The sequence below is a fragment of the Musa acuminata genome, chromosome BXJ3-5, assembly GCF_036884655.1.
Source record: "Musa acuminata AAA Group cultivar baxijiao chromosome BXJ3-5, Cavendish_Baxijiao_AAA, whole genome shotgun sequence".
NCBI lineage: Eukaryota > Viridiplantae > Streptophyta > Magnoliopsida > Zingiberales > Musaceae > Musa > Musa acuminata.
This window is the reverse complement of record NC_088353.1, coordinates 1115779-1131453: the sequence shown is the minus strand read 5'-3', so window position 1 is coordinate 1131453 and position 15675 is coordinate 1115779. Positions and strand designations below refer to the sequence as shown.

Here is a 15675-nt window from a genome sequence, read left to right as displayed (position 1 = left end):
CGCCCGTTCCATGGGCGGTAAGGTCACATGTGGTCAGCGTATCTACGGCTCATCATTCGACAACTCCTGGTTCTGGTCACCGCTAGTGAGAGTAAGAACGCAATGCTTGGACGATTTCGTACCTTTTTAATTTTTTTGGGGCCCTTTATCGCCCATTCCGTGTGCGGTAAGATAACATGTGGTCAGCGTATCTACTGTTGATCGTTCGAGAACTGCTGGTTCCAGTCACCGTGCGTGAGAATAAGAAGTATAAGTTTGAAAGATTTCGGAAGGTTTTAAATTTTTTTTGGGCCTTTTATCCCCCATTCGGTGCGCGGTAAGCCCACCGAGACGGTCATCGTATCTTAGACCGTTTTTTATTTTTTTGGGCTCCTTTTATCACCCACAGGGCCGTGTCGTACGCACACCGTGGTGTCATCCTATTCCAGATCGTGCACGTCGAGGTCAATGTCCTACGTCGTCGGATCGCGAGCGACCGGTCAATCTCGGCCGGCCTCCTCTTAGAGCTGAGGCGCGTCGCTGCGGCCGATTCAAACGGCAGGAGGTGGGAGCTTTGAGCTTTGAGCTTTGAGCTTTTCTCCATCCTCTTCGACTCTCTCTCTCTCTCTCCATCATTCTTCTTGTCGTATTCCCTTTTGTTTCTTCTTCTTCTTGTGGTGTCATTCACCGAATGATGACGGTGCGGCGAGACCTCCGTCGCAGGAGACTGCTCTGCGCGTGCGCTGTTCCGTCGTTCCTCACCGGTGCCCATCTCCTGCTCTTCCTCCTCGCATGATGCTTGCTGTTCAACCCCAACCCCAACCCCCCATTCTCCCTTACCAAATAATATGCAGTCTTTGATTCCTACGCATTTCTAACAATACCAATAATAAATCACAATCATTAATTAAACCAACCAACCAACCTTCGGAGTGACATGGTATTATTATTATTATTATATGATGTACAACAACATCATTTGATATATCAAATGGCATAGGCCAACAACCGCCCTGTTTCATAGCAGCAACTGGTGGTGACCGACACATGTGAAGGGTCGGTCTTACAACTTTACTGTGGTTCAAAATCAAGTGACCAAAACTATATACATTTAGTCATTGTCGATAAATAGTAGATTGGTCCCCAGGTGAAGTGTGTGTGTGTGTGTGTTTGTATCCATGGATTTCATGTCCATGGACTGACAGTGGTAAGAGAAAAAAAAAAAAAAAACAATGGTTACGATTGCCGGTAAGAGATATAAAGAACACGCTGTCAACTGAAAATATCATTATTCTTCTTCTATCTATGATGATATTATGCAGTCACATATCTTGACCAAATCGAAGGGTTGGGTTTCCCGACTCAAGCATATTTTTTTCTTATACCTCCCGCCATAGCAGGTTTCATTTTATACGAGTCGAATTTTCGTTTTATCAATCTCACAAATGGTGCGTGTTACTTGATAGTGTTCATTAGGGAGATCGTTTGTTGATAACTATATATTGTTTTTTGAAAACAATAAATTATAGGATATTAGTAAAGCTATATATGTCAATCATGACCCTCTCCACTCGAGCGTTATCATCCTCATAGAAACTACTAAGGGATTGTCATGATTAGGGTCAAGATACTCAATCTCTTCCTCCTTGAAGGTTATCTCTATGTTGTCCTTCGTCCTCGAGTACTTTTTAATAGTAGCTCGAGCATAAGCCTTACGACCCAAGGAGTTGTCACCCCTCGAGGCGAGTCCACCAATGATGATGTCAATATGTCTCTTTATTAGCCTCTAAGGTTAGGGTGAGGGTTCCCGATGCTTTTGGACAAATCGCTCGAGGTGTCCCTAATATATGAGCTCTTCAATATGCTCTTTCAAGTCACGACAATCCGTTGTGTCGTGGTTGTAATCCCGATGGAACCGATATTATTTGGACCTCTCTTTTTGCCAACGAGGTCTTTATCGGGTAAGGGGGTCTTTTAATAGACCCTTGGAGACCTCAGAGTCGGGGCGAATTATGGTCGGTCTTGCTTCAACCTCTTGCATGACTCCTCACGTTTGCCCGATGTCATTGCTTCAACGACGATGTATTGTTTAGCCCTTTACAATGCCTCTAGTACAGTCGTCGGTGGTCTCTCTATCAACAACCAGAAGAGACAAGAGGGCTTGAGCCCCATCATGAAAGACGATATTATGAGTAATGGATGGACATCTACCACGTTCTAGATCTCATTCATGATTGCAAGAATTTCCTCCTCTCCTTCATAGGCTCGAGGAGCATTGACATTTATGACCACGAGCATATGTTCCCGAGGAAGTGAAGTTCGAATCCCTTACAAGCTATGCAAAAGAACTAATGGAAAGCGGCTCTAAGCGGGCATAACATTCTCGTGCGAGACTTCTTAACGTGATCAGGAAGGTGTAACATATCAAGGTGTTTGAAATGCCATACAACGATATTTAATCATGGAAAGTTGCAATGTGCTACATTGGGTCGACACTACCATCGAACGCTTCCAAGAATAGAAGATGAAAGTTCATTGGAATTGGTTCCTCCTAAATTTTTTGGGTGAACAACGACCGACCCGAGGTGGGGTCGACCAACGCTTCCCCCTTTGATTCTTGGAACTCCTATCGCATCTGCTCCAAACTTTAGTCCACCTGTCGTAGTTAGATTCATAGGGAATCCTCCATCGAATCTGTCTACTGGGCTTCAAATCAGGCAGGGTAGAGTGATGGTGCGATCTGCTAAATTCCATGGCTAATAGTTGACAAGTCTCGATCGCTCTTGGGATGTTGGCACCACGTTAGGTCGGGGAACCTCAACAAATGCCGATGCCGATGGCAGTTGAGCCAGGGATTATGGTTGAGTTGGTCGCATCGCCTATTGGGCTAACTAGGGAAAAAGAAGAGTGACGACCTGTATCGTGCCTGTTAACATCTACACTAGTTAAGTGAGATTCAGGAACACATCAGCGGGGTCGGGCAAGTGGCTCTAGGTCGTCCCTAGGGGTGAGAGACCATGGTCGTTGAATAGATGTCATTATCGCATAGGCGTATGCATGGAGGTGGATGCACCAATGTGTGAAAAGGGTGGCTATTGCCCCCATTGGGTGAAAGTACTACAGGTTAAAGGCAAAGCCTCTTCGCTCGAGTGTTCATTGAGAGGGTTAATGGGCGATTGTTCTTGCAACATCAGACCCTCCTTTTAGAACAAAAAATTGTTATGGGAAGAAATCGTTGATCACCTTATCAGCCCAACATGGTCCAGACTCATGTGCGTAGGGTTGTCCAAGGTGGAAACACAAAGTCCCAAAGGTGTCACTTGTATGAAGACAGAGGTCAGGAGAGGTTTTTCGAATCGATCCCTTCGATACCCAAGTTAGTAAGCCGAGATAGGTGAGTGTAGACGCAGAGTAATCAAAAAGTGGTCTCTTTTATTGTGTTAAACATGAGTTTTTATATTTGGTCGTAAAGGGATAGAATATTCCATGAAATATTTTACGATGATATAACCTCTAATCGCTCCAACAACCTCCCATTGATCTTTTATCCACGTGATGGAGGGTGGTCTTCGTCTTCATCTTCTTCTTCCATCCTAGAGATTACTTGAAGGCAAGGTGTCGGATGATGATTGATTGACGATATTCTCCCTATCACCTGTGTTTGATTAAATTATCTAATAATACCAATAGAAGAATCAAAGTCAACAAAAAGTATAAAAAAAAACATTAAACATTTTCGATTCAGTTTTGTATTTTGTATAGAAATTCAAACAAAAAAAAAGAATCTAGTTTATGTAGCATTTATTTCTGTAGTTTGGCAATCATTCCACATGGTCCAAGCCAAATATTAATTACTTCTATTGTATATTTCGATGTGTGGTAAATATACTGCAGGGCCTGATATCAAAGTATTCTTACTCCGATTTCAACTTCTTCCCTCCATCATCGCTTATAACTCCATTAAACTTCATAGCATCAACTTTGTTAACACTCAAACGCCAAAGTTTAGAAAAATCCTGGTACTTCAATTCCATGATTATATTAATGCAACATTTTAATACTTTGAAATCTTTTATCCTATGGCATATATTTCCTAACCTGCCAAACAATGCCTTATCCGTAGAAGAACTACTCATCTAAGACGAGGCACTTTACGAGAAACAAAGAATTTTCTCCTACTTTGACCTTGTTTCCCCAATCATTCCTTTATCCCTTGCCTATAGCTACACTAAGAAAAATGCACATGCGCAGATTAACATGTCAAAGAAGTATACATTTATCCGCAAAAATTAAATCTTATGACAAAGAAGTATACATATCAGTTCTAAAGCAATAACAAGAAGGATAAAACAATATTATGCATTGAGTTGAACAAACCAGTCCCGCTAGTACAGTGTCCAAAGTGGAGAAACCGATGGTATTAGCCTCTTCATCTCACGGACTACTTTGCTAGGTAAAGCAACAGCGGATAAATTTCAATAAACTAGCAAATTGTACTTGAGGCAAAAAACAAAAAAAAAGAATGATACAGGCATGCCAACTATTAGCATAGAATAGTTGATCTCTTTTGTATTTGCTAATGTGAAACTCCATCCAAGACATTTGCTTGGTTTAGTGTACTAAATTCTTATTTTTTTGGTGAGCGGGTGGTGATTGAGGTTTATATCCAAGTTGGCTATTAAATAAAAAATCTTTAGTGATTGAGGTCACTGAAAATTGTTAAGATCAAGAGTACTAATAGAGGGGTGAATTAGTGCAGCAGAAAACTTTCGAGGATTTAAAACTACGTTCGTACGATAAAATCGTTTACGACGTAAAACCGTTTTCGGAAACTTAACTTGAAAGAATGAGTGCAGCAAAAGTAACGAGGAAGTAAAGCACATATGGAGGTTTGCAGTAAGGTAAGCAGCAAGAATAAATGCAAACCAGAAAAGACGAGAGTTTATAGTAGTTCGGTCAATCGTGACCTATATTCACTCTTCCGATTCCTCTTCCGTCGAGGCCACCGACATCCACTAACGATCTTCCTTTACTAGGCGAAGATCAACCTCCTTCTTACACCCCTCTTCTCCTTTTACCGGGTTTAAGAGACGACCCTTACAAGCACTCACTCTCCTCTCTTAAACAGAATTCTAACACTTAAGCTAGATGAGGGAAATTCTAGAGATTGCAACAGTGCTTTCTCTCTTTTAATCTCTCTGTGCTTGTGTGTTTTACCCAATGATGGGAGGGGTAATTATAGGCTCCAAACTAGTTTGAATTTGGAGCTCAAAAATGTCATTTCCCATATTTCCGAGGTCCTGGCAGTACTACCTCCTGACTTGGGCAGTACAACCGCCTGACAAGGGCGGTTGCACCGCCCAGTCTCGCTCGGAGACTGAGCCCAAGCGGTGCCACCGCCCAGCTTTCCTGGGAGACCATCTCCTGGACGATGCCACCGTCGACCCTGGCAGTGCCACCGCGGAATTCTGGTCCAAATGGGTTAATCCATTCGGCCCAATTTGGATCTATCAATGGCCCAATTGCCCACAGATTAAGTTAATGGAATCACCTCCTATTCCTAACTTAATCTACATGCTAACTACGATATTTCTTAAGACATTTACTGCAACTTGCTCCGGTGCATCAATCGCTTCTTCCGACGAACATCTGACAAACCTTCGACGATGCTCCGACGGACTTCCGGCAAACTCCTGGACTTGCGACAATCCACTTGGCGAGTTCCGATAAGCTTCTTTGGCAAGCTCCTGGACTTCTCGGATTTGTTCCCGCAGAACCTCCGACGACCGTCCGGACTTCCGTCGAACTCTCGAACCTCCAACGTGATCATAGTCTTGACTCCGACGCAACTCCTACTACATGTCTTACTTCCATCGTAGTTAATCCTGCACATGTAAAACAAAACTTCAATCGAGACAATTAATCCTAAACAATTAACCAAGTTGTCCGGCATGTCATTGGTCCCTCGACGCTTCGTCTGATTATTCGGCGCATCGTCCTCTTCTGCGGCCTATTGCTCAATCGGCCAGTTGACTCCGCAACTCTGATATCCTTGGCACAATACCCGCTCTTCTTGGCCCGATGCCCGAGTCCACGGCCCGAAGCCTTCTGTCGATACATCGACTGATCCACCGGCCCGACGTCCAATCTTCTGACATGTTCCTCCGGCCCAACATGATTTTTCCTGCTTTAATTGTCTCATCCTGATCGAAACATCCTGCATCACTTAAAACGCAGATTAAAACATAAACACATATTAAGTGGTTTCATCATCAAAATACGAGATTCAACAAAAATACTTATTAATATTAATAGCATATAATGCAATAAAACTTCCTACTTAACATTATCCAGATGCTGATTAGTAGAAATTTAGCTGAAGTCCTTCATCTCCTCAGCAACAGGAATCCGGTGTTCAGTCGTTGACCTCATCGAACAGAAGAATCCTCTATGCCTTCTGTATGCAGGTTACTTCATAAATCTGTACCCCAATCTTGTCTTAGAATAAGAAAATGAATAACATTTTCACCAAAAAGTTAATGGTTGGGATTTCTGAATGACCAAAGTGAACAAAGTTAATGTAGCCAGAACATTTACATAACTGAAAATGTGAAAAACAGAATAAATTCTCTAAATAACATTTCAAGAACATGTAACATGATAAGTACATAGTTATCTAATTTGTTGGAGGTAACAACATAAAAGAAAAAGATAGCATATAGATTAGTCCTGACTCCTACTTCAAAGCAGTAAGACCAAATAAGACAACAAGCAGATATTATTAACTTCTCTAGAAATAGTTCGAAGCATTTATGGTATAAAGAAGCTTACAAGATAGTCTGCCTGATTAGAGATGGGCATCTTCCTCAGAGACATAATTAACTATTTTCATTATAAACAAACGAATATAACATGTAGCATTTGATTAATTGAGGATATAAAATTTCTAATATGTGCAAACAAGTAGTTGTTTTTATACATCAACAACATGTAGCATTGAACATTTGATTATACAACAACAACAACATTTAGCATTCGAAAATAGTTGTTTTTAGATGAACTTTTTTATATTCTCTTCCTCCAGTGAAAGAAAGACTTCAAACGAGTGTAAAGGGGCATGAAATGCTCAGCCTGAAACTTCAAAAAGGAACATGCAAAATACATTTAAATGCTTTTTCCAGAGTGACTGATATGTCAAGCTAAGAAAACCTCGCGATAATGTTATAGTCATCTTTCTTAAAAGTAGTGTTCCTTTTTTTCTTTTCTACCTTGGCATTACAAGAAATCAAGAAACCCTAATGAGGTTAATACCAGAAGATTTCAAATTAGGGTTAGCGGAATCGGTGGAAGAGACGAACACACACCTGTTTTGAGGCTGAGGAGATAGGCGATGGAGGCTTCGGCGTGCTGCTGGACGAACTTAATCATCTCGTTGGCCAAGAACTTAATCATCTCATCCACCGATGCTTCCTCCACAAACGAAAAAGGAAAGAAGGAAAGGAAAACATCAGCTACTCCGCCAATCTAAAGACCAACAAATTGGACCCTATCACGGAATGGAGGATTTGATAGGGAGAGAGTGAGAGATAAGGAACAAACCAAGAAATAGCTGAAGCGCGGGTGTAAAAGAGAAAGGAGAGATTGGAGGGGAAGCCATCGCGCGTGGAGGATCCACGAGGCACCTTGCCATCGTCGGAAGAAATCCGGCGCCAATCCAAGAAAAAGAGAGAGAGAGAGAGAGAGACGACGACGACGACGGCAAGCTGTTTGTTATAATAACCAACCGTTGGTGATACTGTTGAGTTCTCTCAAATGGTTGACTAATCGAAGGCTTTTTCTATTATTAAACAGAAAAAGCCGCATACGGATTCGGATCTTTTCTCCCATTTGTGCGGGTCCGACCCTCTTCAACGAACCAGCGTCGGATTCGCTGCAAAGCTGACAAAGCAATGGGTCCCAATTCAAGAATCCAATCACGCTAGCTCGAGGAGCCACGCTGCCTCCGTACCGACCTCCGAAGAGAACAAAAAGCTCACCTACCCTCCCCTGTCCACGTTTCGCGGCCTCAAGGGGGACAGCGAACGCGCGGCCGCATGCAGCAGGCGAGCTCGTCACGCCAGCCTCCTTGAACCACGACAAGCATAAAGAGAGAGGGTGAGGCGAGAGCTGTCCTCCGAGGTGGTGGGCAGTCATGGGCAGGCTGCTCTCCAAGATCCGGGAGGAGTCGAAGCAGACATGGAGCCTGGCGGGGCCGGCGATACTCACGGGGACGTTCCAGTTCTCCATCGCCACGGTCACGGCCGCCTTCGTCGGCCGCCTGGGCGCCCTTCAGCTTTCCGCGGTCTCCGTCGCTCAGGGCGTCATCGCTGGCTTCGCCTACGGTGCCATGGTAATCAAATTTATAGCATGATATTGTTAGATTGCGTCCGAACTACAGAGTGAAGAGTGGCAATCTAATTAAGGACAACATATATAAATCTCAACGCAGCCCTTTTCCTTTTTCTCTGTAGCTGGGCATGGGAAGTGCCTTGGAGACTCTCTGCGGTCAGGCTGTCGGTGCCGGGCAATTTCATATGCTGGGAATTTACATGCAGAGATCGTGGGTCATCTCAGCGGCAACGGCGATGGTTCTGACACCACTTTATGTGTTTGCCACACCCATCTTGAGGCTATTGCATCAGTCCAAAGACATCTCAGAAGTTGCCGGCAAATACTGTGGATGGATCGTACCTCAGCTATACGCTTATGCAGTGAATTTTCCTCTGCAGAAGTTCTTCCAATCACAGAGCAAGGTCTGGGTCGTAACTCTACTTTCCGGGGCAGTTCTCGGCGTCCATGCCTTGCTGAACTGGGTTTTCGTATCCAAACTTGGCCATGGATTGCTGGGTGCGGCGATGGTCGAGAACGTCTCATGGTGGCTCATAAACTTGGCTCAGATGATCTATCTGTTAGCTGGCTTCTTCCCGGAATCATGGAGAGGATTCTCGCTATCGGCATTCCAAAACCTGGGTGCCTTTGGAAAACTTTCGCTTGCGTCGGCTATAATGCTGTGGTGGGTGCTTCAATCTGAATTCTGAGATAATGCCGTGATGAGAGTCTTAATTTCACTTCGTTGTATGACAGTTTGGAGCTCTGGTATTACACTGCAGTGATCATCTTGGTGGGTTGCTTAAAGAATCCAGAGATTGCGGTTGGTGCTATTTCTATCTGGTTAGCAGTTCTTCCTTTTTCTTGTTGATCGGTAAGAAGAACCGAACCCTGAGCGATAATTGTTTGTTCGATCGGGCAGCATGAACTATGAAGCATGGACTTTGATGGTTGCTCTGGGTTTCAATGCCGCAGTGAGGTAGGCATCTTCTACCCATCTTGTTCAGACATCTGCAGCATCTGCTGGCATGAGCTAAAATTTCTTGTTTCTTTCTGTGTTCATTCATCGGTGTGCGAGTATCGAACGAACTCGGAGCGAATCATCCGAAAGCAGCAAAGTTCTCTGTAGTCATCGCCGTTGCCACATCGGTCTTGATCGGGATCTTCTTTACGGCGGTGGTTCTCATCTTCCGGAAGCGACTGGCGGAGCTGTTCACGGATGTCCCTGAGTTGATCAGGGAGACATCCAAGCTAGGATATCTTCTCGGTGCCACGATTCTTCTGAACAGCATTCAACCTGTGCTCTCAGGTATCTCGTCTCAACGATGCAGCAAAACAAAACTAGAATTCATCGACGTCGCAGGTCACGAATGAGATTGTTGCGATCGGCAGGAGTGTCGATAGGAGCAGGTTGGCAAACCCTGGTTGCCTTCGTGAACACAGCGTGCTATTACCTTTTCGGATTGCCTATCGGTGCTCTTCTTGGATTCAAGCTTGAGCTCGATGAACTGGTAAGAGACAGTGATGAATGAGCTTGGCATTTGCAAGCTGACAACGTATGGATCGTAGGAACTCATTCGGCGATTTGTTGTGCAGGGCATCTGGACTGGGATGTTGATCGGGACGGCGGCGCAGACCGGTGTTCTGCTGCTGATCACAGCCAGAACTAAATGGCAGAAAGAGGTGAGGTTTTCGAAGCTTGAATTAAAGATTGAGCTCACGATGCCCTTTGCTTTACCAAAACATATTTGTGATGAATTAAGAAGAGAAGAAAAAGATGGACATACAGCAAAGTTCGATGTGGCTTGAATTCAGCGAAGTTTGCTTCAGATTTGAGGTGCTATTGCGCAGGCCATGCAGGCAGAAGAGCGAGTGAGGACATGGGGAGGAGGAGGAGGAATTGAGCCTCGAGTCCCTACGCAATGATGCAGAGACTCCATACATGAGGAGGATCTCTCGATGAACCGAACCTGGAAGGAGCTGTCTGCTAGAAGAACCAAGGCATGCATGTCACATCGAACTGAGATGCTGTAATCGATCGAGAAGTAGAAATGTCTAATGTATATTCGATGTCAAGAACAACTCCCAACGACAAATATGACATCATCTTCAGCCATTTAATATGCAAACAAGATGCATTTTCTTTCATTTTGATTTATATTAAGTGTTTTTGGAGCCGAGTTTTCGGTTTTGATTAGGTAATGACATGATGGTTGATGGGATCAAAACACCATGATTAAACCGAAAAGGTAGATAGCACACGATGACATATTGGTTTGGGTAGGAAAGAAGCGACCTACCGTTCATTCCCTTTCGAGTAGCTAAGAACTTTGGCGATGATGGGAGTTCCCGCAGCCCCACTCCAAGGATCTATATATTCTCCGCCCACATCCCACTTGTTCTGTAAAGGCATCACCGGTCATGGCTATCTACCCATTCTTTTTCCTCTTAGGAAGCTCCCGCGAACTTTCCTCGCATTCAAAGATGTCGAGATGACTTGTCCGGCATCGCAACTTGTACGCTACTCTCTCTTCTTTTATGCCCCTTCCCAGCGTCACACTATGTTCCCCCTCAGCATACTTATCCTGCAATAGTCTTCTCCCTCCCCCTCCATAAGACTCTCACGGTACTCGCCATGGCCAGCGTGGTCATGTCCAAAGCAGCCAGATGGTTCTCCCCCAAACGATCTAAGCTGAGCCTCCCCGCGGATACGCCGCCCGCTCCCGGGGGAAGAGATAGGATGGAGGTCCTGTGGGAGGTGTTTCGGCACTTCGATCAGGACAGAGATGGGAGGATCTCCTGCAACGAGCTCAGGGCCTCCTTCGTGTCGATAGGGGAGGAGATGCCGGTGGCGGCGGCGGAGGCGGCCATCGCGGACCTTGACTCGGACGGGGACCGGTTGTTGGACTTCGAAGACTTCGTGAGGTTGATGGAGGAGAGGGGGGGAGGGAAGGCGGCGGAGGAGGGGGAGGAGGAGGAGCTGAAGAAGGCGTTCGAGATGTTTGAGGCGGTGAAGGGGTCGGGGAGGATCACGCCGCGGGGGGTGCAGCGGATGCTGAGCCGGCTGGGGGACGAGAGGTCGATGGAGGAGTGCAAGGCCATGATCCGAGCTTACGACCTCGACGGAGACGGCGAACTCGACTTCCATGAGTTCCACCAGATGATGAACTAGAGACGATCACTCGAGCACGTCGCTGCATGCATGCATGCATGCAGGCTAAACAGAGTAATAATACATTACACATGTTTGAAGCCTGTGATTTGAATTTGAGTTTGGCTGCTACACGCACATCACTGCGAAACGCCGGTTAGATACCGGAAAACATGTTTATGATGATTAGGGTTAGAATCGAATGATTTCATTTTGTGAAGAATGAAGCTTGTTGGGGACATAAAGGTTGTGTGTGTTCATTTCCTCGTATACAGTGTATGTAAACCCAAATGGTATATGATGAAGATCTAAGTACTTTTGAAGCACACTTGTTTTACCTGCTCTGGAAAAGGAGAAATAGGAGGTATAAGAGCCATCATCATCACAGCATGCCTGCACACAGAATTCTATTGAATGTAATCTTCTGGGCAATGTCAGAGGCCATCAACACATGTTCATAGACTATCGGGTTGGATTATATAAATGGACTTCCAGGTCTTCATCACCTTTGTTCATCATTAGTATCGATCAAGTTGCTTCCAATCAAAGTTCTGAGTTGGGATGTAAAGAACCACTTGTATTCAATTTGGGGGTAATGGTTGTAAGCACTACATACTGAAAAGGGCTTTCATAAGGGATGTATGTTAGTTACAAGTACTCACCATCATCCCCTCACCTCTGATAAATAATCTGTCCATCTAGTTCGTGAGTTAATGGCAGTTCTTCAACTAACCAAAAGAATTAAAAGAATAATCAGACACTTTTACCATTCAGGGTGGATTACTTGGCTTTGTTGTGGGTGCTGGTTGATTGCAAATCACCTGCAAAATGCAGAAACTGTGAACTTAGGACTATCAAAACCTTGAAAACACCAGGAACCATCAGTTTTCTCAACATAATTTTCATGCACAAACCAAAGTGTGGTACCAGATAACACAATTTTCATGCACTAACCAGAGATTTTATCCAGTGAATCCAAGCTGGTTTCAGATACTACAACACAAATATTAAACATTTGATTTCAAACCATTACTTGGTTTTGAAACATCATATAGGCACCTGTAAATATATTGCCAACCCATGAGTTTCGGTGTAGATATAAATCTAAGACAGTTGCAAGATTCATTAAAGAATACGTCTTAGCATAATTCAAGAGATGCAAGGAAGAATAGTCTATAAACATCAGCAGATGATGTGATAATATCCATAGTTCTCAAGAAATATAGTGATGGATATGTCAGGATGAGCCAAGCTGGTTGCCGCCGGTACTTGACAAAAACATTTAATTATGAATATTCCTAAACACAAACTTGTAGATGCATTCACTTATGTTTGACCTTAATAAATAAAAAAATGACACAATGTTCTATTGCTTCTCATCCTTGGGAATGTCTTTTTCTGGAACCTAAGAATCCAACTTCTTGAGCGCTGATCGATCCATAGATGTGTGAAAGAAATCAGAAATTGAGCAGATTTAGATGTGAAATCCGCTGCAGCAAGCAACTATCTACAACAGAGGTCCACTAAGCATCAAAGGCTCCCATACCTTTGCATTCATCATGCACAGACACACGACAAGAAAGAGAAGAATGATAGGCAACACTAACTACTACAATTTTTATGGGTCATACCAACAGATTTTATAGTAAAAAATAATAATCTTGTAACCTAACTGGTATAGCATATATGCATGGCAAACATCAAAAACATGATCTGCTTCAAACCAGTCCTTGTGCAACCAGTGTCATAGACACTAAATGCACGTGTTTTTTTTTCTTCTTTTCATTTTCAGAAGATATCATATGAGACTAAACCCTGCAAGAATTCTCCCCTGCAATAGTGAAGCTAAGTGCACACTTCATATTTATATAGTTTTTGAGCAATCACATATTGCTGCAAACAGTAAATGGAGAAACATGATTTCTCCAACTTTGCTTACCAACATTGGCAAGGCCTAGAACTGCTATCCGTAAGATAGAACCAACATCACCAAATTTGCAAATCATACTTGGGCTACACTAAAAGTACCTATGTGTCTGGATAGCTCTAGGATGAAAAAGCAATTAATAATGTAAGGCCTGCAGTCTCTACCACACAACTTGAAACAATCTGCATGTCACTGAGGCAACAAAGGCTAGACCTGAATAGCCATTAACTACCAAATGAATGTGGGAATATTAAAATTGCACAGCATAAGAAATGCTAAAATGAGACTAACAGCTAAGTAACTTGGCAACAGAGAAAATTCCACAGCATAAGAAAAGATTATAATTTCATTAATAACACTAGTACGTTACGAAGTTTTAAAATCTTTACTAGTCTTAAGCTTGTTTGATAAAGTTCGAGCATTTACTCAATGAAAAGATGCCTATCATGGCTGAGATTGGTTCATATTCAGGTAGGTGTCTGTTTGATCCAGCTTCCTTCAGGTCCTGCTCAGACATTCAGTAGGTCAAGTTCTAATTATGATACACGCACACAAACTTGTCGAAGGACTTCAAATACTACAAAAAATAAAAGAAACTTCTATTGGGCGTACATGACGCTCATACGTGAACTTGAAACTGAGACCTATCACTTGTGCAACATTGTACTGGCATGCATGACGCTTATACATGGACTCAAACGTGATATCTATCTCTTGATCTTTATTAAAAAAAATACATATTGATGTCCAAATTCTAAAAATTCCCATTCCAAAAACTTGTTGACAATAGGCTTATAAATGCAGGACACAACCATGCAGAAGTAGCGAGGTTAGCAGCATTTCCTTAAAAAGTCAAAAATTAGAAACTACACAAACAATGCTAAATCTGACAAGGAATATAGTCAAACATAAATCGTGTGAATCATATGTGACTAACAACCAGTATCAGTCAGGTAAATAGTTAAGAAAATAGTACCGAGGTGGCCATGCACTATACTACTTCCTGTTTGGGGCAATTTTGCACGAAAACAATAAGAACTACAGGAATGTAGATAGCCTAGCATATGTTACATATTTAGGAGCACTCCAAGGGAACAGCACTCCCCATTTAAGAAAAAGGCATCTTTCATATGGCATCCATCTCTTTTTGCTTTTCTACAATTTTTTACTCATTTTGTTTTCCAACTATTCATCTTCATACGGCAATTCAAAAATATTAATCACTGCTAGGGCATGAACAACTACGGGTAACACAGAGTTATGGTACTATAACTTCTTTTAGCTTCAACAGACTTGTTGACAACCTGGAAAACTGGATAATGATCTCATCAAACATGATGTGTGCCAACAATTTAAATTCCGTTCCATCATTTGCACCCTTTTTTTTTTTTTCTCAGAGAATCTTATCTCATGTGTAACTAAAGTAATAATCAGGTCACTATAGAAGTTGTCACAAACTGAAGTCGCAGCACAAAATCCCTAAACAGTGATCAACAGAAGAACCTGAATTATTTGGGCATAAAATAAGCCAACATCACCAATTGCAGATCCTGCACATCAAGAATGTACAGAATAGGCATCAAATCCACTTACGACTTCCATAACATTATAAATCTATGATTCTACAGAACTTAAAGGTTAGGAGAAACAGTAACATTATGGAGAGCATAGGATCCTTCATCGAGAAAGGAGGACGGTTTGGTGAGCGTACTTGGAGGCAGAGGCGGACTCTTCTTCGAGCCAGTGTCAGGCGTGGCGGAGAATGGCCGCGGACCGCTTGACGTCCCCGGGTAGGAGGATGGTGGCGCCGACGCCCACCACCGTCACGATGAAGCTGGTCAGCGCCATCTCCAAACCGAAACCCTAAACCATCTCCGCTACGGGAGACGAGAGGATGAGAAGGGCCAAGTAGAAACAGCGCGCCATCATGTCAATAGAGGTTGTTTTCATGTGTATTAATTTTGCACATTGTAATATTTTCCTAAGTTTTGAAAATTTTATTTTCACGTCATTAAAAATATTATATTATCAAAAATAAATGGAATAAGTAAAAGAAAAAAAAAGGTGGCTAACAATTCAATTGGCTCATCCCGAGATTATATTTATAATATAGGTGTGATAAAAATAAATAAAAAGAGTGATGGAGAAGTTTCGAGAGTGTCGTAAGTTTGTATTGATAGTATCAATACGATAGTTCAGAGTGATGGATAACTCTCGAGCGTAGAGTATAAATTCGTTTAAACTTTATTTG

The 15675-nt window shown here is 43.0% G+C and overlaps 2 protein-coding genes and 2 long non-coding RNA genes across 7 annotated transcripts; 2 read left to right on the top strand and 2 right to left on the bottom strand.

Annotated features, from left to right (window-relative positions):
- Positions 1 to 4121: 4121 nt before the first annotated feature.
- LOC135637659 (uncharacterized) lies at positions 4122 to 7774 on the bottom strand. 4 transcript variants are annotated; one of them, XR_010496350.1, is made up of 4 exons: positions 7579 to 7774; positions 7344 to 7449; positions 6320 to 6460; positions 4122 to 6204 (listed from the first exon to the last, which is right to left on the bottom strand). It is a non-coding gene; the product is annotated as an uncharacterized LOC135637659 (long non-coding RNA). The 4 variants fall into 4 exon arrangements; XR_010496349.1 differs by having other exon boundaries at positions 4123 to 6196; positions 7344 to 7445; XR_010496351.1 differs by having other exon boundaries at positions 4123 to 6196; positions 6325 to 6460; positions 7344 to 7445.
- Positions 7775 to 7968: 194 nt separating this feature from the next.
- Positions 7969 to 10467, top strand: LOC135637973 (protein DETOXIFICATION 33-like). The gene is made up of 8 exons (XM_065150880.1): positions 7969 to 8368; positions 8490 to 9031; positions 9103 to 9189; positions 9269 to 9324; positions 9416 to 9655; positions 9739 to 9857; positions 9943 to 10029; positions 10198 to 10467. The coding sequence occupies exons 1-8, from the start codon at positions 8171 to 8173 to the stop codon at positions 10270 to 10272; spliced, it is 1404 nt and encodes a 467-aa protein (XP_065006952.1). The 5' UTR covers positions 7969 to 8170; the 3' UTR covers positions 10273 to 10467.
- A 316-nt stretch (positions 10468 to 10783) lies between these two features.
- LOC135638220 (probable calcium-binding protein CML41) lies at positions 10784 to 11823 on the top strand. Its single transcript, XM_065151242.1, has one exon. It carries the CDS (start codon positions 10982 to 10984, stop codon positions 11516 to 11518), a length of 537 nt encoding a protein of 178 aa, XP_065007314.1. The 5' UTR covers positions 10784 to 10981; the 3' UTR covers positions 11519 to 11823.
- A 2843-nt stretch (positions 11824 to 14666) lies between these two features.
- LOC135638221 (uncharacterized) lies at positions 14667 to 15353 on the bottom strand. The gene is made up of 2 exons (XR_010496558.1): positions 15136 to 15353; positions 14667 to 14974 (listed from the first exon to the last, which is right to left on the bottom strand). It is a non-coding gene; the product is annotated as an uncharacterized LOC135638221 (long non-coding RNA).
- Positions 15354 to 15675: the final 322 nt, after the last annotated feature.

What these genes read in the sequence shown, in the direction of transcription:
- LOC135637973 (XM_065150880.1), top strand. Translation starts at nt 8,171, where the DNA reads ATGGGCAGGCTGCTCTCCAAGATCCGGGAGGAGTCGAAGCAGACATGG. An exon ending in CATTCAACCTGTGCTCTCAG is followed by an intron (nt 9,656 to 9,738) that starts GTATCTCGTCTC and finishes TGCGATCGGCAG; the next exon opens with GAGTGTCGATAGGAGCAGGT. An exon ending in GAACTAAATGGCAGAAAGAG is followed by an intron (nt 10,030 to 10,197) that starts GTGAGGTTTTCG and finishes GCTATTGCGCAG; the next exon opens with GCCATGCAGGCAGAAGAGCG.
- LOC135638220 (XM_065151242.1), top strand. Translation starts at nt 10,982, where the DNA reads ATGGCCAGCGTGGTCATGTCCAAAGCAGCCAGATGGTTCTCCCCCAAA.